This window comes from Neophocaena asiaeorientalis, unplaced genomic scaffold, assembly GCF_003031525.2.
Source record: "Neophocaena asiaeorientalis asiaeorientalis breed wild unplaced genomic scaffold, Neophocaena_asiaeorientalis_V1.1 scaffold86, whole genome shotgun sequence".
NCBI lineage: Eukaryota > Metazoa > Chordata > Mammalia > Artiodactyla > Phocoenidae > Neophocaena > Neophocaena asiaeorientalis.
This window is the reverse complement of record NW_020175039.1, coordinates 5,544,509-5,572,252: the sequence shown is the minus strand read 5'-3', so window position 1 is coordinate 5,572,252 and position 27,744 is coordinate 5,544,509. Positions and strand designations below refer to the sequence as shown.

The window sequence follows — 27,744 nt, the reverse complement described above, 5'->3', positions numbered from 1 at the left end:
GCAGGCGGACTCTCAACCACTGCGCCACCAGGGAAGCCCCAATTTCATTTCTTTTTATGGCTAATGTTCCATTGTATATACGTGCCACATCTTCTCTATTCATTCATCTGTCGATGGACACTTAGGTTGCTTCCATGTCCTGGCTATTGTAAATAGAGCTGCAATGAACATTGTGGTACATGACTCTTTTTGAATTATGGTTTTCTCAGGGTATATGCCCAGTAGTGGGATTGCTGGATCATATGGTAGTTCTATTTTTCGTTTTTTAAGGAACCTCCATACTGTTCTCCATAGTGGCTTTATCAGTTTACATTCCCACCAACAGTGCAAGAGGATTCCCTTTTCTCCACACCCTCTCCAGCATTTATTGTTTGTAGATTTTTTGATGATGGTCATTCTGACTGGTGTGAGGTGATACCTCATTGTGGGTTTGATTTGCATTTCTCTAATGATTAGTGATGTTGAGCATCATTTCATGTGTTTGTTGGCAATCTGTATATCTTCTTTTGGAGAAATGTCTATTTAGGTCTTCTGCCCATTTTTGGATTGGGTTGTTTGTTTTTTTGGTATTAAGCTGCATGAGCTGCTTGTATATTTTGGAGATTAATCCTTTGTCAGTTGCTTCATTTGCAAATATTTTGTCCCATTCTGATGGTTGTATGACTCCACTTTTAATATGCATGTCCAATAAAAACTAGCTCAACTGTCTTCATGGAATGGACTGTACATGACATTGTACTGAATTCTTCTGCATTTAAGGATGCTTGAAAGAACAGTAGTGAGAATACTAACAAATCATATATCTTTTATGTTGTGCCATTACTCTTAGCCAGTGCTTCTTGTAGATCTTAGTCATAACAAATTATAGATAGACCCAATAATGTGACAAATGATTTTACGAATCATGAGAAGGAGGCATCCTTATTTCTCAGCATGCTGTCATGCTCCAAGTGTTAGTAATCGTAAATCTCTAGTTTCTACAGAAAATAAATACAATTGCCCAGGTTCCATGCCCAAGTCAGGAAACTAGTATTTCCAGGAATGGAGGCCCTGGAATTTGCATTTTATAAAGCTTCCCAGGTGATCCTGTTGCACATCCAGGGTTGAGAACTACTGAGAGGGTAGGGAGAGGAGAGACGGGTGATGCTAAGGAGGCTATGGGAATCTAGCCCAAAGGCCACAGAACCCCCGGGGGGCCTCGGAGGCCAGGGGAGGAGTGGGACAAATGATGCCGGGAGAACTTGATCAGAACAGGTTCTAGCGCGTGAGCAGACAGGACAGCAGGGCAGGGTTCCACTCTTTCATTCTGCGCTTGGGTGGGAGTGGTTGCAGTTCCCAAGGCAACTCTTGGCCTCTCTTCCAGCAGCCATGGCGGGAGGGCTGGGCAAGAGCTGAGGGCTGGGCTGTGGTCAGAGCAGGGCTTCTGAGGCAGAAGGGTAGTACAGTCCCTCACAGAAGGGCCTGAGGGGGCAAACTGCTGGGTCCTCTGGATGGGGGGGTGTCCAGGAGGGTGGAAACTTACCTGTTTTCAACGGGAGCAGAAGGGGAAAGAGTGCTTTCCTCAGGCTGCCCTTTCCACCCACAGCCTGTGCTGTGACAGCTGAACTACTGTTCACACAAAGAGCCACCCGGGACAGCGCCTCGAAGACACCCTGCTGCACTTCGCTTAGAGCCGGTGGAGACAGCCCACCCCGGGCTCCCCAAGGACACTATCACCTGAGACAGCCCTGAGGGCACCCCCATCCCATCCTCCCCCTTGAACCCAGGACCTTCCCAGGTAGGGCCAGAGCAGAGCCAGCACTGACCTATTGGTTACGGCACGACTGGAAACAGAAGTTGAGTGTCTATGAGAAAATGCCTTCACTTACTGCCTGACTCATCAAGCACAGATGGCCCCACTCTGTTGGTCTGTGAGGTAAACGGGGTAGATCATATTTTAGAAATATTAACCTACCCTCTCTCCCTTGGACAGCAGATCTGCAGTGTCATTATCACGGGGTGGGGGGGCGGTGACACAGCAGAAGCCCAGTCTTGGCTTTGGAATTTCAAAAACCTGACTCAACAGGGTAGGTAGCAAGAACTCAAGACACGTACAATGGATTTGGAAGACTATATGATGGGCTAGAGAAAAAGGCCCCCTCTTTCCCTACTGCGTAAAAATTCCACAGGCTGCTGGGTATTGGGGAAGCAAAGAGACTGTAGACATTTGGGGGGGCCCTGAGAAAAGGGCCCTGACAAGGGAGCTGTGTCTGAAGTGAGAGGGGAGTATGACAAATACCCTAGAAAGGTTTGGAGATGATAAGGGTAGAAGAGCCCTGGGCCCCATGTTTCCTGTGTAGAGACTGGGAAAACAGCAAAACACAGGGTAGACCAGGCCACTTGCTGTCTGTCTCAGCAGACGGGCTTGGGATAGCCCCACAGAGCTTCCTAAAGTCCAGAGGGGTACAGGGCCAGGAGCTAGAATGTCCCTATGCCCCAGGAGCAGGCAGGCCCAAAGAGGCTTCGTGGTAGGGAGTGAGGGAGCACCTAGCAGGGGCCATGCCCACCGGTGACCAACCAAGTGACGACTACATGGGAATGGGGATGTTTCAGCAGGTGCTGGCATGGGCAGATGATGATGGCTGAGGAAAAAAGTCTTGCACCACTTAAAGCCTCCCCCCATCACTGAACTTAACCCCAAGAATAGGTGGGAGAGGAACCCCAAATTGGCTGAGACTAATTTCTACAACCTGGTAAAATGGAGTTTTACCCCAAATTGGCTGAGACTAATTTCTACAACCTGGTAAAATGGAGTTTGTAATAGAAATTACATTTAGTGTTAGAAAAATTAAGTTACGTTTCTTACATATTAGAGTTTGTGGACTGAGTTGTACCCACTATGGAAGTAACTAACATTTTCTTTAGAGTTTTGCTGTAAATAAAAGATGAAAAGAAATTTCGGTGGAATAACACTCCACAAGCAAAGGAAACGCCACTTGCAGTGTTTGTCAATTACAGATTTTCCTTCGGGTGTCATTGAATTCAGAAAGGACAGGGATCTTGCCGCAGGTTCAGATCAAATGACCATAGCATTTTCTGAGTGAAAGTTATAAAATCTAAGTTCACAGGCTGTTCTTTTTCTTTTTGTTTTCTCGATGGTTCATCCTCAGTGATCCAAACACAGGCCCTCCCTGGCGACTGAGAACACTGCTTGCTGGTGAGAGCTAAGGATGAGAAAGGAGGGGGGACCTCTCCAACAGGCAGCTCTACAAAACTGCTGCTCTGTGGGGACCCATAGGCAGCCCTGAAAGGCAATGCTGGGGGAGCAGGAGGGCAGTGGCAAAGTTGTGAGGAACCGCTAGGGCAGTTTCCATGGGGGAAGCACACCTGGGACCCCCAGGAGCTGGGGGCACGGGTGCCGGGTAGTCCAGAAGCTGAGGAATCCAGAACCCCTTCCTGAACCCATGGACTGAGGGCTCCCCACCCCACCGGGGCCAGGTAGGGGGAGAGCAGTGTGGGTGGTACAAATCAGTCAGCCCTGGGGTAATCCTAGTGCCTCTGGTTCAGAGAGCTCCAGGCTTGACTCAGCTGTTCTTAATTTCATCATTCCATGGTGGACCAGGCATTCCTGAGGGCTTCTGGGAGCACAGGCAGGGCAGGGCAATTGGGGAGGGCTGCAGAAGCCTGTGAGGGAAAGAGAAAGGAAGATTAAATGGGGAGGGGAGGTTGCCTTTCCAATAGGGGAACCTCAGTCTTGCCATCCTTGCTAAGCAGGTGGAATCTGCACCTTCACCCTCTGCAAACCCCTAGGAAACGTGCTACCAGGAAAGAGCCTGAGACCATGTCAAACTGACTGCGATGAGTACTTAGAGAGAAGCTCTATCCTTTCAGCCTTAGTTCTTATCGAGTGTGGAAATTCCACTCAGCCCAGGTTTGGTAACTGGCTTCCTTCCAGTGGAAGTCCAAGCAGGCGGGAATTGACTTGTGAAAGGGCAGGTTGATCTCCTGGGAGACCCTGAAGTCACATCACTGCCTCCAGCCCCTGTCCACCCCTCTTATGAGGGCCTCCATCACCTCAGCTGAGAATGGGACAAAGCAGTGGCCCCGCAGTGAGTCCTGACACTTGTAGCTTTCACGAGGCTGCTCAGCTCTAAACTGGGCCACTCCTATCCTCAGGGGGGCCCCAATCTGAGATCTGGGTGCCCAGGGAGACTGAGGGGCTGGAGCTGAGGTCAATGGCCCAGGGCAGAGCCTACCTGAACAAGAGCCGAACCAGCAAATGGGGGGTGGGGGGAGGTGAAGGCCAAGTCCCCGGCTCCCTTCGCTGGCTTCCGGGTGTGGAAGGTGGCCTAAGAGTGAAGACTCTGATGCTCTCATGCCCCGAGGGCGTCGATGCCAGCAGGGCTCAGCACCAGAGCCTGAAGGATGTCGGAGAGGGACACCACACCCAGGAGGTGCTGGGTCTCATCCACGAGCACCAGCCGGTGCACCTGTGGGTCCACAGAGGCTCAGTGAGGGGGCAGCGCCATGTGGCTACAGCAGCCAACGAGGCTGACACTGAGAATTAGGGGCAAACAATTTAACGTAACTGTGGGGGCAAGAGAGTGCCTCCTAGAAACCAGTTAGCGGTGGCTCTGCCTGCCCTAGGGTGGTCAGCTGGCTGCGGCCCTTGGCCCGAGGGCCCCAACGACAGGACCAGTCGCTGGCCAGTGTGCACACCAAGAGCTCGGCCATGAGATGGGAGGACAGGGCAGGTGCCCAATGGATAGGGCTAGCTGAAACTGCTCATGAGAAGGACTGGGCCCCATGTGTTGGGAGCATGTACGAAGGGGTGTGGGTACCTGCTCCTGGACAATCCGGTCGATGACTTCCCCCAAGGTCTCGTGGGGCTGGCAGGAAACGACTTTCTCCAGACACAGTGTCCTCTGCCTCAGTGCTTCTCCCACACTCACATCCAGGTGGTTGTATGTTTGTTGGGCTGCCAGGTGCTGGGCAGGAAGGAGAACCGCTCTTAATCAGCCCTCGGCCAGGCTCCAGCCCCACAGGTATCTCCCTCTATACACTTGTAAAGGCCCCCCTGGTCCACAGATACCCACCCACACCGATCCCCCCACATTAGCCTCCCTGTGGCACCCCCAGCTCCCCTCTATTCCCCCAGACACTTACAATCACATCAAAGCGGGAGTAGAGGCCCACGACCTGTCCTGCAGGGGTTGGGGGGCCGGGGAGGAAGGTGAGAGAAAGGGGAGAGGTTCAGGTCAGAACCAGGATGCTGTGTAGGGGCCCGGGGCGGGCTTGCTGAGTGCACCCCTCAACATCCTCCCCACCCCCAGGCTACTGGCTTTATAATGAGGCATCAGGCTGCCACCACCCTGAACCCACAGATCAAACAGTATCTCAGAGACACCCGACATCATGCCTCCTGATGTGACAAAATATGAGTACAGGGCATCACCTCTGAAATATTCTAGCCTCAGTGTATAGCCTGGGGACTTCCCGGGTGGTGCAGTGGTTAAGAATCCGCCTGCCAATGCAGAGGACACGGGTTCAAGCCCTGGTCCGGGAAGATCCCACGTGCCACGGAGCAACTGAGCCCGTGCCCCGCAACTACTGAGCCATGTGCCACAACTACTGAAGCCCGCGCGCCTAGAGCCCATGCTCTGCAACAAGAGAAGCCACCACAATAAGAAGCCCGCACACCGCAACGAAGAGTAGCCCCCACTCGCTACAACTAGAGAAAGCCCGTGCCCAGCAACTAAGACCCAACACGGCCAAAAATAAATTAAAAAAAAAAAAAGTATAGCCTGAACCTGATCGAGACTTTAGAACTAATTTCCAGTTTACAGGAAACACAGGAAGAGAGGAACAATGTACAGGCCAACTGCAGAAAACAGAAAAATCTCTGGAAGTGGGACGTTCTACAGGACAATAGACCCAGGCTTCTCATCATCAACGTCATGAAAATTAAGTGGGGAGGGAACTGTTCTAGGTTAAAAGAGACTTAAGGGGCAAAAGAAGCAAATTCAAAGCATAGACCTTAATTGGATCTTGATTTGAACAAATCAACTATAAAAAAAAGATATTCTTGGGGAAATGGAATTAGGATTGAATATTAGATAGCATTAATAAATTATTCATAATTTTGTTAGGTGATGTAGGAAACATCCTTATTTTAAGAGATTCAGATGAAGTGTTAAGGGGTGAAGTGACATGATTCTATAATATAATTTACTTTAAATTACTTCAGTGAAAAAAAAAAGAACTGGTTAATGGCAATGTGTTAACAGTAGTTAATCCGGGTGGATAGGTGGGGTTTGTTACAGAGTTTTTTCTACCATTTTCACACATTTGAAAATTTTCATAATCAAAAAATAGATTAAAACACTTCTTGATATTCAGCTTCATTATGGTGATTTTTAACTTTGAAGCAGTTTACAGCCATGGCTCCTTTAACCCTTTTTCAGAGCAAGAAATTGACATCTGGCTCAGAGAGGCTAAGTAACTGATCCAAGGCTCAAAGCAGGCAGAGACTTGTAGCCCTGACTCCATCCTGGGCCGCGAGCTGATGTCACATAGACCCCTGCTACCCCCAGTCCCACCCCAGCCAGAGCCCCCATCTTGGGTGTAGGTACCAGCTTCGTTGACCACAGGCAGTGCAGACACGCGCCGGTCCACAAAGATGTCCAGTGCGGTCAGGATGGGTGCCGTTTCTAGCACCATGGCCAAGTCTCGGAATGTGCCGATGCCCACATCTTGGATGGTGCAGGAGAGGAAGGAGGGCCTGGGCAGCAGGGTGCCCTGCTTGGGTTGGGGCCAGGTAGGGATAAGGGTGGAGTAGTCCCCAGAAGGCTCCCAGCTGCTCCCTCCCCAATCCCTAGGGCTGAAGACTTCTCTGCCCCTCGGGTCTCCCCCTGAGGCTGTGCCCAGGCTCACAAAGATGTGCAGGAACTTGAGCAGCCGCTTGTGTGTGAGGATGTGGAGCACAGCGCCTGAGACTGGGTCCAGGACCGGCAGGCGGTGGATCCGGTTCTTGATGAGGGTATAGACGGCTTCGAACAGGCTGCAGAAGTGGGAGCAGTGAGGCTGGGGCAGCCTGGGGAGAGATGCCCTTCATCCCAGCCCCCAGAAAGGAGGACAGGGTGCCAAGGCTGCCTTGTCCGCAGTTTGCCGACGGTGAGCCCGTGAGTTCAGAACTGAGGAGCTGGGGAAGGGGTCTGTGCAGGGCAAGGAGGCCCAAGTGGGTGGCTGGGGACGCTTACCTGTCACTGGGAGAGATGGAGACCAGAGGCTTGAAGGAGCCTTGAAGGTAGATCTCTGCAGGAAAAACTGGAGTCAGGGCAAGGGAACTGGCCACCCTGCCTCACCCAGCAGCCCCCAGCCCCTCGGGCCCCCTGGGCTCCCTATTGCCTTCTCCCTGCTCCCCCCAGGAGATCCCCACCACCCATCCTCTGCCTGAGGTCCTTAGCCCTACCCTCACCCTCACACCCTCGGCCCCTTTGCCCACTCACCCCTCCAGGTCTCAACCTTATGTTCTTCAATCTCATAGATCTGGACCTAGAACATCAACAGAACTCCTGAAGTCAGACTTGGGCCCCCTGAACTCCCTCCACCCCAGCACAGATGGGTGCCGCCGGAACCCCCAGCCCACTCCTCACCAGGGGGGACCTGTAATAGCGGTGCAGCACCAGGATGAAGTCTGTGATGGTCAGCATCCCTGCGGGGTGGGGGTGGGGGAACGGGGGTCAGCCTGGGACTTGGGGTGGAAGGCAGGCTGAGGGCTCAGCACCCCTGCCCCACCTGGCCAGTGTCCTTGGACTGAGACAAAAGTGGGGTTTCGGAAGGAGGGTAGGGCAGCTCTTCCCGTGCCTGAGAAATGGGGTTCTCCCTTTTATGCTTCCCCTGTAATTTCTCTCCTTTCCTCCCCACTTTTTCTTTTCTCCACATTTCTTCCTCTTCCTTTTCTCTTTTCCTACTTAGCACCTATGACATGGGACCACGGGGTAGTAGAGCTGGAGGGGTCAGCTGGTCACAGCTATCCCACAGATGGAGTCTCCCAGCTCGCACATTTCCCCCACGCCAGGCCCCTGCTCAGCTCAAGCCCGTGGTGTGTCAGAGCTCAGCCCCAGAAGCGCCCCACAAGTTCCCCCCTTTCCCTTCCCCGCCACCTCTGCCTCCCCAGCCCCTTCTCACCCACAAAGCTCTGCTTCTTGCTGTCCCACAGAGGTGCCGCCCGGACGCCATTGGCCACCAGGGCGAAGAAGGCCTTCTTGATCTGAGCACCGGGGAGAACAGTCGAGGGTGAGTTGCTCACTGCCCCTCAGAGTCCCCTGTCCCAACCGGGGTCCTTCCACAGGGCCTTCTCCTGGGCCCTCCACTACACGAGGCGGCCTGCCACTCGACATGACCCTTGTCGGCACATTTGCTACAGAGGTAAGGCTGCTGGTGGCCAGAGGCACTGAGGTGACCCCTCACCAGGCACACCAGGGTGCAGGAAACTAACTTAGTGTTTCTACACCAAAGTCATATGTGTACATATACACACAGGATAGTTTTGGCTAATCTAAGTACTAGAGGTGTAATTATTTATATGTTATGTACGAGATTTTTCTTCTAAATAAATTTTACATTGACTCATTTTGGCTTCATCCTAAACAATATTATCTATACAGGCTGGTTGTATTTTTCTAATACATATCAAAATAAATACAAAACTACTAAATTAAATATATTTGTCTATCTGCTGCTAGAGTCAAATAGTGAACTGTGGATCATACATATACCCTGCTTCTTCTCTACACTACACACTGCTCTCCTATACGCGGTGAGAAGAAAGGGATCAGGTGTTTCGTAGCCTAGCCTACTGGAAGAGTGGGGACCAGAGCTCATCCTACTTTTCTCTTTTCAAGAGTTCCCCGCTCTTTGTCCTAAGCCACCTGCAATGTTTTCCATACAATTCGGGGTGTGCAAAATGCTCCCTCTCATCCTGGGTTGGCCCAGGACTCCTCTGAAACTTGCAGGGTAAAGCAGGCCTTCCTATCCCCATTGTAGAGATGAGCGAAGCACAAAGACCTACTCCAAACCCTATGGATACTGAGTTGCAGAGCTGGGATGACAATTAGGGGGTGTACACAGAGAGAAAAAGCCCTCCTCCGCTGGTCTCCATGGTGCTAAGAAGGAATTCTGGAAGGGGCTTGTAGCGGGGCAGGGCCGGCAGGGCATCCTGGGGGCTGTGAGGATGGAGGTGGGGCAGAGCTGTGGCCTCACCTGCAGCATGGTGTCGAAGATGACTATCTTGGAGCTGGTTGCCATGGCATCGTAGCAGGTGTGCTCCTGCATGAAGTGCATGTAGACCTGGGCCCCTGGCTTCTGCAGCTCATCGTCCCAGCCCAGCCTGGGTAACAGTGCCTGCGGGGACGGGCATGGGGCCGGCCTCTCTTCCACCAGGCCGAGCTCATCGCCCCAGGCTGCTGTGGCTGAGAACTCGATGCCCACATCCAGATCGTCTGTGCTGGAGTCGGAGGCTGAGGCCGCACAGTCAGGGGGGAGGATGTCCCGCTCTGCTGTGGGGGAGCCCACCCCAGCCAAGGGAGCAGCTTGGGTCCAGGGTGTGGCCTTGGGGAATGTGGCCTCCAGCCCGGTGGACTCAGCAGCTGGCCTGGACTGGAGACCTGTTCGGGGGGAGAGGACAGTAACTCCATCTTCCAAAGCACTTTCTCATCTGCTGTCTCCGTTCACCTTCACAGCAGCCTCGGGAAGCCTGGATGATGAGGCCCCCATTTTGCAGGTGAGAGAGCTGAGTCTCAGAGAGTCACACAGGATGGTGGCTCTGTCCTGAGTTGGCCGTGCTGGGCCCCTGGGTCAGCAATGCGGTTGTCCTCTCCCGTGTGGGGAGACTGAGGCCACACGATGTCATGTGTCTGTGTTATGGGGAGATCCAGGGCAGAGCCTGGCCCCAGGATCGGGGACCTCCCACTGCCCCCAGTCCCTTCTCGCCAGAACTGGCCTTGGCCTCACCTTCCCCCAGGCCTGGTGGCTCCCCTTCCTCTACATCCTCCTGCCTTGTCCATCTTGAAGCCTTGGTCCCCCGTTCCCCATGGCTTCTTTCTGAGCTGGTGGTCATGGCTGGTGACGGCCACGAAGTGCTATCTCCTTGCTCTAGGAAGCTCATCTCTGGAAGGGGGGATGGGGCCTGTTTGGTTACTGGGGAGTAACACAATAAAATCAATTAAAATGTTATGAGCGATAATATTTAATATTTGCAAGCCTCCAAAGGGCTTTTCCACCGACATGTTTCTCATTCAAACCTCATAGCAATCTTATAAGGGAGGCATTATCATCCCTATTTCACTAACAAGGGACTGAGATCAGAGAGGTTAGCAATTTGCCACATATCACACAGCTAGTAAGTGATAAAGTCAGGAGGGTCCAAGTCTTCAGACTCTAGATCCCCCCTTTCTTCTTCTGAAAGAGGAAGGAGGAGGTGAGGTAAAAGGCGGAAGAAGAAACAAAGAGGAGCAAAGAAGGAAAAGGCGAGGAAGACAAAAGCCAGACTAGTAGAGTGGGGGAGATTGGGGGCCTAGAGACACGGGAGAAAAGGAAGTGGGAGAAGAGGCTGGGCCCAGGAGGAGGGCCAGCCGCACCTACCTTGGTGCTCAGGTCCCAGGAGGCTGCTCCAGGAGGGGGTCTGCAGGGAGAAGAATGTCTGAAGGGGTGGGGAAAATGCCCTACACTCTGAACCAAAGGGAGCTCCCCTTCCCACCACACACACACACCACAAACACACACACACAAACACCCGCCTCACAAACACACATAAACACACACAGCCTACCCAAACACTTATACGCACTCAGAAAGCCACATATTCAACACTTCCCAGACACACACAGGACCACATAGACTCACACAAAGAATATACACATGCAGACACTCTCATGCTCACATACAGAGAAAATCCTGGTCAAACACACCCACACGCACGCACACGCGCACACATCCACGCGGTGGTGCGCTCCCGGCCCTCCGGCCTCAGCGGCTCCAGCTCCCGCTTTTACCCTGCGCAGCGCGTGCTCCGGCTTCCGGCGGGCTCCAGGAGCGAGTGCGCAACACTGTATCTGGGCAGCACTATTCTGGGCCCGGCCCCTGGCACCCTGCCCTCCCGTATCGGGTTCTCTCTGATTGGGTGTCGGGCAGTGGGAAGGAAGGGGTCCAGCCGCTCAGCTGCTTCAGCTCGGCAACCTGCGGGCCGGCGGGAAGGGGTGGGGCGCATGTGGAATCTCGATGCCTGCTCATGGGCTGCCTCCTGGGTTTCCGAGGACAGGGGAGAAGGACCCCGCTGTGAGGGCACTGGGGTGGGAGGAGGTGGAGTGTCAGAGTCCTGGGTTTCTTCTCTGAGGGCCTCTGTCATCTTTGTCAGGCGCCAAAGGAGGGAAAACAGAGGCGCGCTGAGCTGAACTCTCTTCCTTTTACAGCTTCGGTCGTGGGTGGTGCTAGAGTTAGAAAGGGCAAGTTGCAGCTGGGAGGCTGGGGATAAGAGGTTTGTGGGTGGTCCCGGGAGAGTGGCCAATGTGTGTCCAGATGTCTCCATTTGAGTCCCAGGGGCCCGTCCCTCTCTTTGGTGGAGGAGTTGGAACTGGATGGTTAGGGCAGATGGGGAGTTGTGAGAATCGCCTTGAAGGAGTGAGGTGGGCTTGCGCTTGTCTACAGTGTGAGAGGCACCTATTCTTTTCTTTTCTTTTCTTTTCTTTTTGCTTTTTTATCCAACCATTTATTCTTCAAACAATTAAGTACCCACAGAAGCTAGGCTCTTCCTTTTGGGAAGCTCCCAGTCCCAAAGTTCAGAGGAATTTAATACAGGAAGAGACCCTAGGGATCATCAGGTCCAGTGTCCTCAATGCAAGAATCCCTTCAGAGACAGCTATTTCTACCTGTGGAGGTACATCCAGGTGTGCAGAAGCCCCAGTCCCCCCATCCCGCTGTGTGTGCTGTCCCTACATCTCCTGGTGCCAACAGGATCCCAGCCAGCTCTGGTGGCTGCCCACCCCCCTTCCTTGGCATTCCTGGGGCCTGAGTCAATATCCAAGTCGGGAATGCTGACCCAGCTGCTCCAGCTCCCCTCTCTGCCCCTCCCTTCCCCTCCTCCTTCCAGCCTCTTCCATCCCAGTCTTGCTGTGGAGTGGACAGACAGTAATGTGTTATTGGATTGCTCGCTGATTCAGTGAACGTATTTCCCGTCATCCCTCAAAGCCCCTGTACTGCTTATGGGGACGGACGAGGAGAGCAGAGCAGGGAAGGGGCTTGCCTTCCATGTGTCTTGGGTAGTACTGGGGGCAGGTGCAGCTCTCCTTCTGCAGGGTCCCTGTGGCCTGTTACTGTCTGGTCCCAGATGATGGAATATCAAAGGCACAGCCAATGGGGCACTTCAAATGGGGGAAAGATCACATGGACCATCCCTGGAGATATGCGGTGCCTCAGACCCGAAAAGCCCCACCCCCTTGTGCTCTGGACCACCTTCACAGTCAAGCCAGATACAGAACAGGTCCAGCTCACGTCACTGCCTTCTCCTGTAATACCCCATTCTCCCCTCCATCTCAGATATGTTCCACCTACAGGACCAATAACAGGGGCTCCTCTTTAAACAAAGTCTCCCTTGATTGCATCACCCTCATTGCACTGATCTCCATATAGCCACGTTCTGTGTGCATATCTCACTGTACACTGGGCTGACACTCACATTTACATTCACATGTAAATGCCTTCTATTTCTTCGTGAACAGTGGGCACCTTGATGACCAAACTATGTTGGCTGGATGTGATGGAAAATCTGTTTTGGGGTCAGATGGACCTGATTAAAATTCATGCTCTGCCATTTGACCTTGGAAAGCATTGCTTGTTTTTTCTGCGCCTGTTTCCACGAATCTAAAATGAGGCTAAAAACAGTCTGTGTCAGAGACCGCCAGTTGCCTCCCAATATCTATTTCTCTCTTCTTCCTTTAGTAATAGAATCACTTGAATTTTAGCTGGAATAGCTGCCTAAATTCCCAACCCTTGCAGTTAAATATAGCCTTGTGACTTAATTTGGCCAATGTGAGTGGTAGCGATGGAAGCAACTTCCAGGTCATGCCTTAAAAGAAAGAGGCATGAGTTCCCCTCTTCCTTTTCCCCTTCTGATGGCTGGAATGCTAATGTGATGGCAGGAGCTAGAGGAGGTATGTCATAGCCAAGATGGAAAATGCTTGTTAAAGTTTTCAGAGTCAGCCTACCAGGTTTAGATTGTCTATAGACTGTTCCATGAGAGAAATAAACTTCCTTGTTTAAGTCATTCTTAAATTGAGTCTTTGTTACAGCAATCAAACATGTATCCTAACTAATGCACAAGTTGGCATCTGGAAGTGGCACTGCTTTAAAAGCCTAAAACAAGTGGCATTGGTTTGGAAATTGGACTGCGGGTAGCAAAGAAAACTATTGTACACTGGTAATCTGGTGACCATTGCCATGATACGGCAAAACGTATGGCATACCTGTCATCTATGATGCCTTGAAATGTCATCATATGCTAACAGAGCCTGTAACTCACGGAAACTAGCGTGTATTGGATTCTGCTTGCTGCTACTAGTAAAGTCCCACAAGAGAAATGCACTCAGGCAGTGAGCTGTAAACGGTGGTTTGAAAGAGGCAACCTTAGCAAGGGCTGTACCTGTGGTCTCAAACATTTCTCAAGCACACACTGTTTTGTAGACAGTGAAAGCCAGCCCAGTGGGCAGAAGAGGGAAGTTCTCTTCACAGCCAATCATATTTTTTCGGACGACCTCAAGGTAGCCACCAGCAGTTTGAGAGAAAACAGGAAGAACACCAAGTCCAGAGTATTCAAGCATAAAGATGGTGAGACTGTTGGCTGTGGTTACACAAATATGAAAATAAATCAGAAGCCTTGGGAGATTTTGAGGGTATTACATTGGCAAAGAAACTACAAACCTGGTCAGCAAAGACTGGTTTGACCCCCCAGTTGTCCCTAGCCCCCCAAATCTGCACCAGCAGAAGGAGGACTGTGAAAGTTGTAACATCTGCAAGGACAGCGTGGTCTCAAGTGCAGCCACGGGGGATGTCGGGTGAGAAATAACTTCCCAGGAGGCAATGCCAGAGGCCACGAAGGAGAGTAGACAGTTTCCCAGAGCTGGGGTTGAGCTGCCGCGGAACTTACTCCACTGCGGGGAAGCAGCATTGCAATTCCTGTCCAACTAGATTCAGTGACTGTTAAAGATCAGGTAACTGCCATGTGTTTGCCTTTCTTTCCCCTTCTGAAGTTTATCCTGTTCCTCCTGCACTGTTATCTCAGGGAGGGGGAGGGCCAGATTACCTGCCTTTTGGTTCACAGGGCTCTAGACTCTGAGGACCCATCCACACGCAGGCCCTCAGAGATCCTGGGCTCTCAGCTGGAGCTGTGTCCAGATGGAACTCTGCCTTGCCTCCCTTTGAAGGGTGCTAAATGTGCTCTTTGTGAGGGGTGGCCAGGCGGTGGGCTCTGGCAGAGCAACATCTATTCTCCCCTTCTTCTTCCTCTGCTAGTAATTCCTCACAATTTTAATGAAAGGATTATATTTCCCAGTTTCCTCTGCAGATAGCATGGCCACGTGACTAAGCGTGGCCAATGGGATCTGCCCAGCAATGTTATATGCAACCTTTTAGGGTGCCCTTAGGAGGAAAGGGCAGATTTTCCTCCTCCTACTGACTGGAATTATGATATGGTGGTGGGAGCTGGATCAGCCATTTGAACCCAATGGTGGAAGAGGCAGGTTGAAAATAATAGAATCTCCTCCATTCCCCATTCCCCATCTCTGGACTGTCATGTGATAAAGAGAAATAAACTTCTGTCTTATTTAAGCCACTGACCCATCGACTAATGCATCTGCTAATGCCATCTTACTAATGCATTTACATCCTGGGATCGGGGTAGCATTAGAAATTACAAGTGTATATAATGCAGCTTCACGTTTATGCCGCGCTGAACATCTACTAGACGCTGCGAAACACAGTGTGTGCAGGATCCCATGTAATCCCTCACAACCCTATGTGGTAAGTTCTTTTATTATGATGATGCCACAGGTCAGAAGATCAAGGCACAAAGGGATAAAGTAACTTGATCAAAATCTCAAAGCTAGTGAGAGGAAGTCCAGGGTCAAACCCAGTGTTTCTAGACTAGCACCACACTCTCTCAGCCACTAAGCTTAATGTCAATGAAGCACAGGCCTGGCACGTAATATGTGCTCAGTAAGTGTTTACCATAATTATTACCTCGCCACCTGGTCCCAGTCTCCCTAGCCCTCCAGCTACAAGGTTCTGAAAGCAGGCAGGCTGGCGGGTGGGGTGGGAGCTCGGAGTCTCCAGTAGTCATCTCATGGTGGCATCAAGCTTGGGATGGAGGAGGGCTCAGCTGGGGCAGACACCAAGCTGCACAGCACTAAAATCGTCGTGATTTTCCAGTTGTAAAAAAGGAGCTCCTACACCTGTTCTTGTGGCCAGCTCAGCTGCACCCATCCTCTTCAGCAGGGTGAATCAGCAGAAGGTGCTGGCTTTTATCAGAAAATAAATACTCTTCGGGTGTTAGAGTTTTGTCTCCGGTCATGGTGTAAAATTTCTTGAAACCCTACATCTCGGCTCGCTCTCAAAACTGGGCATAATAAGGACACTGTCCTCTGACCCTAGGGTGAATTTAGCTGCCATCTCTGGATAGCTGATTTGTCTAGGACATGGGGCCGGGATCCTGTTTAAGTGTTATTTTTATATCAGTAGGAGTTCAGCAGCTTGAGGAAGCCAAGAGAGTAGCCTAGATGAGAACATTACTGATAAATCGCAAATCGGGTCCCCTGTGCCAGAGTGGTTGGCAGGCTGTGAGAGCAGCCTTCATGCCAGTCACCCAGTCTCCAGCTCCTGTCCTGTCTGTGTGGCTAAAACCTAGCAGCATCTATGCCAGTGTCCTAAGGACCTGGACAGAACCAGCACCTTGTTTCTGCAGTTTGGTCTGCCCCACAGGCCCCATTACTGAGCCTTTTTCTGTCAGCTGTTGGAGATTGAAGTGGACAGATGATGCTTTTGTCTACCCAGGATCCATTTCACCCCTCTTTTGGCAATCCCCCCAAGTTTTCTTTCAGGGAACCACATTTCCTCCAATCTCAGAGCACCTGATTTTCAGAGGAGCTTAACCATGGATTCCAGGAAGTATACATCTGACTCAGACTTAGCCAATGAGCACATCAAATTCCCCTGGTCACAATGAGGAAGGTATTGACCAAATTAGCCCAATAGGGGTGAACCCTGGGACTTTGGCTGCCGATAATGGGAACTCTTTTCCACTGGATTTGGAGCTGTGAGGATGTAAGTGTGGAGATTCTGCTACCATGCAGAGTGGAGCTGCTTGAGAATGAAGATAAAACAGAGGGCAAAAGAACCACAGTATGGTGAGAAAGACAAGGTCCTCCTGACATTCATTGAACCCCTGGATCAAACTGTACCTGAAGACCTTACACTAGGTTTTTTCTGTTACATTAACCAATAGAATCCTTTTTTGTTTAATGCTGTTTTTTTATAGTTCCGTTTTAAATTTTTTATTTATTTATTTGTTTATTTAAGCTGCACTGGATCTTCACTCTGGCGCACGGGCTTCTCTAGTTGCGGCGCATGGGCTTTAGAGCGCAAGGGCTCAGTAGTTGCAGCGCACGGGCTTAGTTGCGGTATGTGGGATCTTAGTTCCCTGACCAAGGGTCGAGGCCCTGCATTGGGAGCGTGGAGTCTTAACCACTGGACCACCAGGGAAGTCCCTGTTTAATGCAGTTTGAATTGAACTCTTCTCAATTTTCTCCTACAGTTGAAAGAGCTCCCATACCAGAGTTAACAAAGAAACAAGACCAAGACACCTGCAGAAGCTTCTGGGCATGATGTTCATTCATTGCATCTTCCCAAGAAAAAGTGCACATTTGAAAATGCAATCAGGGTAATCAACAGCGTGTTGGGGGACAGGAGATAAAAGGATACTTTGATACAATACAGTAAAAGAAGAATTGGAATGGGACAAAGTCAGTGAAGGAAGGCCTCCTAAAGAAGGGGAGTTTGGATATGGAAGTAATAATCATGACAACAGCAACTATTTACTGAACCCTAACTATGTACTAGGCACCAGGTTGAGCAGTTTACATATGTGGTCGTATAATATTTTGAAATAATCCAAATTGAGGGGTACTTCTTTCTACCCTCTAGCCCTTTTCTCATTCAAGTTAGAGTTTCCTTGTTTATGGTCTCAAGAAAGAAATGATACAAAGAAGAGCTCTTCTGGCTTTTGAGTTTCAAAAGTGAGGTCTTTGGGGAGGGAAAGTAATACCTTTGGCTTAAAGAAAAGATTTGAGAGCTTTGGCAGGCTAGGTTATTCAGAAAACATATTCCACTAGAAACAATTTTTTTTTTTTTTTTGTGGTACACGGGCCTCTCACTGTTGTGGCCTCTCCCGTTGAGGAGCACAGGCTCCGGACGCGAAGGCTCAGCGGCCATGGCTCACGGCATGTGGGATCTTCCCGGAGCGGGGCACGAACCCGCATCCCCTGCATCGGCAGGCGGACTCTCAACCACTGCGCCACCAGGGAAGCCCCACACTAGAAACAATTTAAAATGGTGAATAAGATATAAAGAAAATCTTCTGAAAAGCACTGAAAAGACAAGACAGTAAAGACTAGGCCCGAGTGAAAGGAAAATAGGCACACAGTGAAGTTAGTGAGAAAAAGAAGTGGCTTTGCTCTAGGGCCTCTGCCGATTCCAGCAAGAGCCATATGGGGTTATGCAGGCCAAGGACCCATACAAGTTGGGAGTACGATAGGAGATCCCATCTATAAAAAACTGGTATCTCAAGGACCACATCCTCGGAGTAAACATAATCCAGGAGCACACTAGCTCTTACATAGACGCACAGTCAATGCTTTCCTCATCTGAATGGTTCAGAGAGTGTCAAAGTTTGAACTTGGTTTAAGGTGGTAAGGTCAGTAATCACCCCAGGGCCTGGCAGAAACAAACAACAAATGTTCCCTGGAAAAATGTTATCTCTTCCAAAGCCACAAATTATTCCAACAACATCCAGCACATAGTTGAAAATAATTAGATACACAAGGAAACTAGGAACTGTGAACAAGAGCCAGCAGAAAATACACGTAGCAGGAATAAACCCATAAGAATTTCAGAAACTGGAATTATCAGACACTTTATTTATAACAAATGCTTCTTATGTTTAATGAAATAGGAGATGAGTTTGAAAAGGCATGGAGCAAATGGGAAACTATAAAGAGCAGCAGAACACATTTTTTAAAAAAGCAAATAAAACTTCTAGAAATGAATGAAAAATGCAGAAGTGAAAGGAAAAACTTAATAAATGAATTTAACAACAGATGAAACACAGCTGAAGAGAAAACTGAATGTTAGGTTAGAAGTTACCAAGAGTGTAATACAGAAAGTTTAAAAATATGCAAAAATAAGTATGAAAGAGAATGAGAGATGTGGAGGTTAAGTAGAAAAGCCTAAAACAGGGCTTCCCTGGTGGCGCAGTGGTTGAGAGTCCGCGCCGATGCAGGGGACACGGGTTCGTGCCCCGGTCCGGGAAGATCCCACGTGCCGCGGAGCGGCTGGGCCCGTGAGCCATGGCCGCTGGGCCTGCGCGTCCGGAGCCTGTGCTCCGCAACAGGAGAGGCCACCAACAGTGAGAGGCCCGCGTACCACAAAAAATAAATAAATAAAAATAAAAAAGAAAAGCCTAAAACATATTTAAATAGAGTCTCAGAAGGAGAGTAGAGAGAGAATGGGGTAGAAGTGCTATCTGAAGAGATTAGTTGATATTTTCTGGACCTGATAAACAATAACAATCCCTAGATTCCAAAAGCCTATGAATCCCCAGGAGGGTAAATGAAAGAAACCCACACATAGAAACATCATAGTGAACTGCAGAAAACCAAAGAGAAAAAAATGGAAAGTAACAGAAAAAAAGATCACTTTCAAAGAAATGACAGTCTAATAGCTGACTTCTCAGTAGATAATGGAAACCCAGAACTTAGTAGAGCATCTTCAGAGTGCTGAAAGAAAATAACTTCCAACTTATAATTTTACACACAGAGAAAATTTATAAGGAAGATAAAAAGTTTTATTTTATGACAAACAAAAACAGAGTTCACCTCAGTAAAGGAAATTTTCTAAAGAATATGCTTCAGAAAGAAAGTGATTCTACAAGTTAGATCTGAGAACTAAAAGGAATAAACAGCAAGGAAAGTGGTAAAAATGTAGATGAATCTACATGAATCATAACTGCAAAAAAAAAAAAACACCTTAAGAATTATAATGTCCTGTGAGGTTAGAATTAAAATGCTGCCAACCATAACATACAAACCAGGGGTGGTGAAAATGGAGTATTTAAAGTATTTGAAAATCCTTATGTTATCTGGGAAGATTTTTATTAATTTTAGATTTTGATATTTTAATCATGCATGCTGCAATGTCTAGAAAAAAGTCCTAACAGAATAGAAACACAGTTAGTAAATAAAAGAAGGAAGAAATGAGAGAGAAAGAAACAACAGAACAGATGGGACAAATAGAAAGCACAAGAGATTTCAGAGAATAAATATGAAATAGCGTGAGACTTCTTGAGCCCCAAGAGGATATGAAGATCTCTTGGTTTGGCAGGAAGAGAAGAGTTAGATGGGAAGCAAGAGTGAGCAGATGTGAGTCCCTGAGGAGGGGGAGTCTGCCCCTGCCTCCTCCCCCTGGCTGGTTTGTTTGGTATCTGAGAGGAGAGGTGGCCTCTGCCTCAATACTTGGGTAAAATCCAAAGTAAAAAGTGTTATGTGGGGTGTGTGTGGAGATAGGCCCTTAGATCACTTTACAGAGTTTCCCCAAACCCAGCATGGTAAGGGAGCAGCATCCCTTGGATCCTAGCATCCAAGAGAATGCAGGAGGAGACCAAGCCTTTGAAAGTCCCATGACGTTTTGTGCGCCCAAGAGTGGAACAGAAGTGGAGAGAGAAAGAGGGGATGAGAATCAGGAATAGCAACCTGTGTGGCCCAATACAACCTGTATGGCCCATCAACTAAGGACCAGATGGTGTGATGAATGCCTCAGTGGATGCCAGGTTGGACAGATGATGACTGAGAACCAAATACCTACTCTCACGCCCCAACCTCAGCCTTGCACAAGTACTCAGGAACTGGGACACGACCCCAGGGGAGTTGAGGAGACCCTGAATTCACTGAGATTAGATTCCTCAGAAGGCAGGCTGTAACAGTATCAGGCACAAGTAACAGAAAACTCAATTTGAATTGGTTTAAACAGGATGGAGATTTATTGGTTCACCTAACAGGGTGTCCAGGGGCAGGCTGGTCTTCCAGAGCCACTTTGATCCAGTGGCTCTGATATACTTTCCCTTGATTGTCTTAGCTCTGCTTTCCCCTCCAGTGCCAGCTTCAAGTTCTGAGGTGGCAGCAGCAGTTCTGGACTCCTTATCGATGCCCAGCAACATACAGAGGAAGAGACAAGCTTTTCCTGTACTTTCTTTTAAGAGAAGGAAACACCTTCCTAAAGCCCTCGGCAAACTTCTCTTTGTATCTCATTAGCCCAAAATCAACCACGTCCTCATTCCAGAACCGATCCCTGTCACCAGGAAAGCACGTTTAAGACGAATCAGGGTTCATCCTTGACTGAGGTCAATTCTCCCAGTGGCATGGCTGCTACAAAATAAAGAGGAATGGAATGGGTATCGCAGAACGACCACAACTACAGCCCTCCCCTTTAGTTGCCCAGTGTTCACACACACCCTCTGTGCTACGTTACACACAAATTCAAAAATGTCCATGCCTAACAAAATGCACTCATGCCCTTCTAAGAAAGATACCACCCAAACTTCATGCCATTATGTATCCAGGTGCAAACCCAGCATCTCTGGGGGATGTGCGGGCCTCTCCATCAAGTCAGTTATGTGCACCTGGATTTAAAGGAAACCGGGTGGGGGAATGAGGTGATAGCTTCTTGCTATGTGCGTTTGGAAAACTCTGAGCTTCCGCGTCTTGGGGTATTCAATGAGAATAATAATGGCTGCTATGCAGGCTGTGATACTGATTTAAACTAAATAATGACAAAAATAAACCAATATGAGTTGTGTGTATTCATTTCTCCCCTGCTGATCATAATAAATGTGCTGCCTTTGCAGGTGATATGCCAAAATCGCGGAGCTCAAAGTGACGCACTTTGATTAGCAAAAGACCTGGTATTTTCCCCTGGGATTAACCCCTACCCCACCCCACCCGCAACTCCTTCTTGGAGTCTGTTCCATACACAGTCAGCTCTTTCGCGCTGGACTACAGTCCCACTGCCCTGCTGTCCTTTGCAGTTGCCACCCTCTTCATTGGCTGAGGCCCCCCCTCCACTGTCCACCCCACTGCCTGTGCCATTTCCTTACTCCTCTGACCACAGATCTCTGTGGCTTCTGTCTCTCTCTTTGGCCAACAGAAATTTTCCATCTACTTCAGATCAGCTATTTCAAAATGGGTTCTCATAGTCGAAATTCTGGCCCCTAGTAATACCCTTCATTCCCTTGTATCAGAGCCATCTCCTTCCCAGAGTTTCAGGATATGGAATGCGGACTGAATTCTGGTCAGGTACAGCCTCACTTCCCACCTGGGTTCACAGCATCTGCCAGCATCCCAGCCCTGCTGCCCAGTACAGCCTCCTCTACCAGATTTCTTTCACACACAGTGACTGCCTCCAGGCTCATTAGCTCGCTTGCTCTCCCCTAGACCTCCTTCCCAGTCTACCTTCTTCAGGAAGTCCCAGCCCACCAGCTGCACATTTATTTTTTTATTTTTTTAAATTAAAAAAATAATTTATTATTTCTTTGGCTGCGGTGGCTCTTAGTTGCGGCACACAGGATCTTCATTGTGGCATGTAGGATCTTTCGTTGTGGCACATGGGCTCAGTAGCTGCGGTGCGCAGGCTTCTCTCTATTTGTGGTGTGCGGTCTCCAGAGAGCGCGGGCTCAGTAGTTGTGGTGCACGGGCTTAGTTGCCCCGCGGCATGTGGGATCTTAGTCCCCTGCATTGGAAGGAGGATTCTTAACCACTGGACCACCAGGGAAAAGGTCAAGTTTTCTCCTGCAGAGCCCCTTGGTAACATGCAAACTCCAGTGGACATCTGTCCTAAGCAGTCCTAATTTACCTAGAGGCACAGAGGACATTTAAGGAGAGTCTGGGCCTCAAAAGAATTTCTGCTCTGCCCAGCCAACAGTGTCACACTTCCTGTGTAATTTTCAGCAAATCACTTACATTCTTTGAGCCTTGATTTCTACATCCCTAAGGTGGCTAAAGCAGTGCTGAGAGGGAAATTTATAACGCTAAATACTTAAAAAGTGGGGAGGGGGAAGAGAGGAAAGATATTTTTAGCGATACAGAAAGATATTCAGGACACCTTGTTAAATGGAAAAAGCAAGATGCAGATGGTGTACATCGTATGCTAACTGCCTTTTATATAAGGAAGGGGACTGGAATATACATTTTTATTTCTTGATTCTGCACAAAGAAATACTGGTAGGATACATGAAAAAATAAAAGTGGTTGTCCGTGGGATTTGACAAGAGATGGGCTGGGGAAAGGGGAGGTAAGAAAGTGGGGTATATGGGAACTAGGTGGGAGGAAGATTTCCATGCGTATTTTGTAGTATTGCCCTGATTTTCTGAACCTTATAATGTGCTATCCATTCAAAAGAACAGAACAGTTTTGTTTTTTAAAATGTAAAGCATAAAGATAAAAACAAACAAAATCATAATCTCCCCACCAGATAATCCCTGTTGACTTTTCAAAAATAATAATATACAGACATTATTAGAAAATTCCAAAGAAGTGTACAGAGGTATAAAATTGAAAAGTAAATCTCCATTTCCCATTGCCCCAAAGGTAGTGCCTGTTAAGAGTTTCTTGTGTTTCCTTCCAGAAATTTACCCGTTTATAGGATTTATCCTGTGTTCTTTCTTTTTCTTTTTGGCTGCTCACATGGCTTACTGGGATCTTAGTTGCCCCACCAAGGACTGGGCCCACCCGCCCCTCCCTGCCGCACCCCGCAGCCCTGTCAGTGGAAGCATGGAGTCCTAACCACTGGACCGCCAGGGAATTCCCAGTTCTTATTTTCTTCAGGAGCAGTATGTCTTGACCGCAACAGTACATGCAGAGATCTTATATTTTATGGTAGTATTTGCTGTAATATAAGTAATTATTTCCCCATTAAAATTTAGATTGTTTATAGCTTTTTTAAAAAACCCATTACCAGTGATATACTAGTGAGCTGTCTTATTTAAACATCTTAAAATTTTAATTTTTATAATTTGAACTTAGATGAGGTAAAAATGATGCATTTGAGTCTTCTGTAGAACACGATAGTTTTCCATGATGCTACATTTCTTTTCCTCAAGTATTTAAAAATATTTGGATGGGGGGACCGGTGGAGAGAGAGAGAGAGAAAGACAGAGAGAGACTAATTGTCAACACCCACCCATTAATGAAGGCTCCTAAGGGAAAGCAGTGCTGGAATGCAATGCTGCTTTCGAATACAGACCAACCGGTTGGTCTCTAATTGCTATTAGCCCAGAGAGATAAAGTGCCCTGCCCAGAGCCAGGCTGGGACACCGCTCGCCCTGCACCCACACAGTGATCTTTCTCCTGAGCAGCCTGTCCCTCCAGTCAGTCCCTTGGTTACCCCATCTCTGTTGGCAGCTGTCACTCTTCCTGTCCCACTGTGACTCTCTCCGCCCTTTACTGGGTGGTCTGGAGGTTGCCTCGAATCTGCTCCTTAGGGTCTGGGGCCCTCTGCTGGCATTGAGGATTCACCATAATCGTTAAAGCACCGCCCGACCTGTACTGAATTTAGAGCTCGTTCATTTCCACACCCAAAGTCATATGGGGAAACTGAGGCAGCAAGTGGGGAAGTGACTTGATCAAGAACACGAGGCAAATAAGCTCCTCGGACCGGAACTTGGGGCTTCTGACCCTTCTTCCAGCACTATTTCCAGCACACCATCGTTGGAAGGAATGAAGGAGATGCAGGAGATGGCAGACTGGACCCCCAGGCTGGGAAAGTCCAGCTTCCACACATAACATCAGGAGCTCCCTGTCAGGCAGGGGAGCTCTGGATTGGAAGGATTGAATGTTGAGCTGGAATTTTCCACTGCGGTACTCTAAGGCAGTGACCCTACTGCCCTTTCTGGGATGCCTCATTTCTCCTATCAGAGTGTGGATGGGTTTAATAATGCCCTAGGCATGGGCTGTGCTTCCCCAAACACCATCATTTGCGGCTTTCCTTCACAGATTTTGCCATATCCATGCACCACTCAGACTATAATTTGCTTAATACTTTTCTTTAAATTGTCTCATTTTAAACTTAAAAGTCTGAGCGAATGCATCACCTTCCCCTGGGGAATGACCCATAGATACACCTGGTGCCCTAGGAATTGTCTTTTAGTCCTTGTTGTGTTCATTTAGGGCAGGAAGACTTGATCCTCACCCTGAATTCTTCACTTAAAAAAACAACCATTACTAGGGAATGAGAATCTGGTATCTGTCAGATACTGACCTTGCTCTGAGTCTTCACTATGTTATTTAATCCTCATTACAGCTCTGTGGGAGTACCTGTTATCCTCATGAGAGATCAAGGCATAGACAGGCTAGGTATTTGCCCAGGGTCTCACAGCTGGGAAATAGTTGAGCTGAATTGGATTACACTCTACTTCCAAAACCAATTGATGTAAACTTGCTTGTCTTTTGAAATTAAAAGTAAAATGATGCAAAGTTAAGAGCTGATGACCAGGGCAGCGTCTGTGCTATGGAGGGACTCACTGTGCAGGAGGAAGGCATATGACAGACAGCAGACATACGAGTACAGTAGGGTAGGCCGTGTGTAATAGAGGCATGGGCAAAGTGCAACATCCCAGCATGTAGGAGTATAGGAAGATCAGACAAGGTGCGGGCTATAAGTCCCGGGGGTGGCGGCAGAGCGGGGAGATGGAGCGGGTAAGAGAAGCATTCCAGGCCCTGCTTTTCTGATGCCATGGCAAATGTCATTGACACTACTGGGTACTCTGTGGCCCCTTCTGATCACTTACAGTTCGTCCAGTAACATCTATCCATGGGAGACCTTCTTGATGGGGTGGCTCTGCCTGGGGCCTTCTCCTGGTGTGGCGCTGGGTCACTATGTGGTAGGCAATCAGGGTGGGAGTAAAGGTTCCTTCAGAAGCACAAGCTGGACTCATAGTTCTACCGTTTCGTGACTATGACCTTGGCCTCAGTTTCCTCATCTGCCAAATGTCCCATGGTTAACACAGAGATGTACCGTGTTTCCTCTTCCTGGAACAGCTTGCCGCCCATCTATGGGGAATGGGCAGCCTCCCATCTATGGGCATCTATGGGCAGCCTCCAGGTGCCAGCTCCTTGAGGGTCAGCGGCAGAGAAACCAATTTCCCCTTCTAGGGGCTGCCCACCCGTCTGACGACTGAGTGAAGTAGGGGTGGAGTGTAAGTGGCCCAGCCATTTTAACCCAATGAGGGACGCTCTGGTGGGCAAAACTCCCTCCAGAGCCCAAGGCTCCAGTGTCGATGGAGGCTTTGTGGAGACGGCATCGCAGTTCCACTTCTGCCTTTGCCCAGTGCTGCCTGCATCCCCTCTCTTTCACAGGGGCTGATCCCAGATAAACCCTTTGCACCCCAGACTCCATCTCAGCATCTGTTTCTGGAGAATCCAATCTGTGCCATAGCCATTTTACACACCCAGGACAAAGGAGGCATGCCGACAGTTTTGATGAAACGAGGCTGGTTGTGAATCCAAATGTGAGACTTGTCCAGCTCATCAGGACCTACCTTCCGGCCAGTCCAAGAGTCATTTTTGGAGGAGGCACTGAAGGCAGCAGGAAGGTCAGGCAGCAGGGTTCGGTTTTAGCCTCGCTGTGTGATCTGGCCCACACAGAACCAGGGCAAATCATCTGAAGACACAGGGCTGAGGGGCAATTGAAGGAGGCTTCTTGAGAGAGAATGGTGCTGAGGAAGATGGTCGGTATTTCTGGCACTGCATCACCTTAGTTAGTAGCTCCACAGATATGTATTGAACACATATCACATGTGAGAGCTTGTGCTAGGAAGTGAAAAGTTTTGGACAAAAGCCTTGGGGAATTTCTATGACTCTGACCGTCCCCAAGAGCTATTCCCCAGCCCCATGAGCTCTGGATGTTTTCCTAATCAGTTCTCTCCTTATTTGATTTCTTTTCACTCAATAGCTGAAGACTCTATAATAAGAATGAGCTTCAGCCAAAGAGTAAATAACTAAGCAAAAAACTCAAAATGCTTCTTCACCATTGAATATCATCAACTACTTATAAGATTTAAAATCCTCTTCTGATCCTTTCTGCTGCACCCACTGTTTCTACTGCATAGTCTGTATTATGAAAATAGCGTTTGGGGTGCTCTTTTTGTCACCTGACATTATTTTATAGAGACTGTTCTTTGTTTCAATACAATGAACGTATCTGTCATTTTAATGCCCGCATAATACCTATTGTATGATCAGATCATGCTTGGTTTAACTACACCCCATTGCTAGCTAAGTATTGCATAAGCTTCTAGATCGTCACTGACATAGAAAAATGTATAATTACATTTGCATGCATAGCGTATGTTCTTCTTTTCCTCTTAGGTAACTTACACTGGGTATCACCCCAGAGGTAAAATCATGCAAGGTATATGATCATTTTGTCAGCATGCCCTCTGGAAAGCATGGTCAAATTTATAGTGCCACCAGCAATACACAAGTGTTTTCTCTACACCTCTGCCAGTTTTGAGTTTTACACCTTCTAAAATTTTGTTGTTAATGTAACAGGTTGATGTTCTTCTTGGTTCTAAGTTTTATTTTTTTCATAATTCTTTTTTTTGTATTGGAGTATATTTGCTTTACGATGTTGTGTTAGTTTCTTCTGTACAACAAAGTGAATCAGCTGTATATATACATATATCACCTCCCTCTTGGACCACCCTTCCCCCGATCCCACCCATCTAGGTCATCACAGAGCACCGAGTTGAGCTCCCTGTGCTATACAGCAGGTTCCCACTAGCTATCTATTTTAGACATGGTAGTGTACGTATGTCAATCCTAATTTTTAATTTGCATCTCTCTTATGGAGACCTTTCAGAAAGTATTTTTTTCTTAAGGAACAGTGTCCCATCTTGCCAGGAGATGGCGCTGTGACTCTGTGCTTAGGCTTCTTGAGACAGCCCGTGCTGTTAGTGATGGGCTGTGTGGATGCACCAGGAGAGGGGATGTTAAGAAATCCTCTGGTCCCCCCTGGACCCCCAGTTTCCCACCTGAGTTCAGAAGACCTGGTTTTGTTGAGGAGATGACACCCCACCTGCTGAGTCTGCCTTGCCCCACCCCACAGAGTATCTATCACCCTCTTGAAGTTCAACAGAATCCAAGGTTATGAAGTATCCACTGCAGGCCAGACATGGATCACACCCTCCCCCAAACTCACAAGCAAGTGGAGGACAAAATCAACTCTAAATGCTGTACTTCCTATAAAATAGCTGCAAAGTGCTCTGAGTGATTGGGAATTGGAAAGACTGCCTCCAACTACAGGTATTTGGGGCCTTGGAGGACATGGGCACTGAGCTGGGCCAGCTGGGGCAGGAGGCAGCTGAGCAGAGTGTGGATGGGTGGGAGTGGGGGC

At 48.8% G+C, this 27,744-nt stretch overlaps 1 protein-coding gene across 1 annotated transcript; it reads right to left on the bottom strand.

Moving 5' to 3' along the window:
- Positions 1-2,816: 2,816 nt before the first annotated feature.
- On the bottom strand, positions 2,817-11,075 carry PRKAG3 (protein kinase AMP-activated non-catalytic subunit gamma 3). The gene is made up of 14 exons (XM_024763185.1): positions 11,034-11,075; positions 10,624-10,681; positions 9,994-10,149; positions 9,244-9,647; positions 8,170-8,251; positions 7,635-7,693; positions 7,488-7,533; positions 7,239-7,293; positions 6,913-7,039; positions 6,612-6,777; positions 5,146-5,183; positions 4,821-4,967; positions 4,236-4,469; positions 2,817-3,663 (listed from the first exon to the last, which is right to left on the bottom strand). Exons 3-13 carry the CDS (start codon positions 10,145-10,147, stop codon positions 4,353-4,355), a joined length of 1,395 nt encoding a protein of 464 aa, XP_024618953.1. The 5' UTR covers positions 10,148-10,149; positions 10,624-10,681; positions 11,034-11,075; the 3' UTR covers positions 2,817-3,663; positions 4,236-4,352.
- Between the last annotated feature and the right edge of the window lie 16,669 nt (positions 11,076-27,744).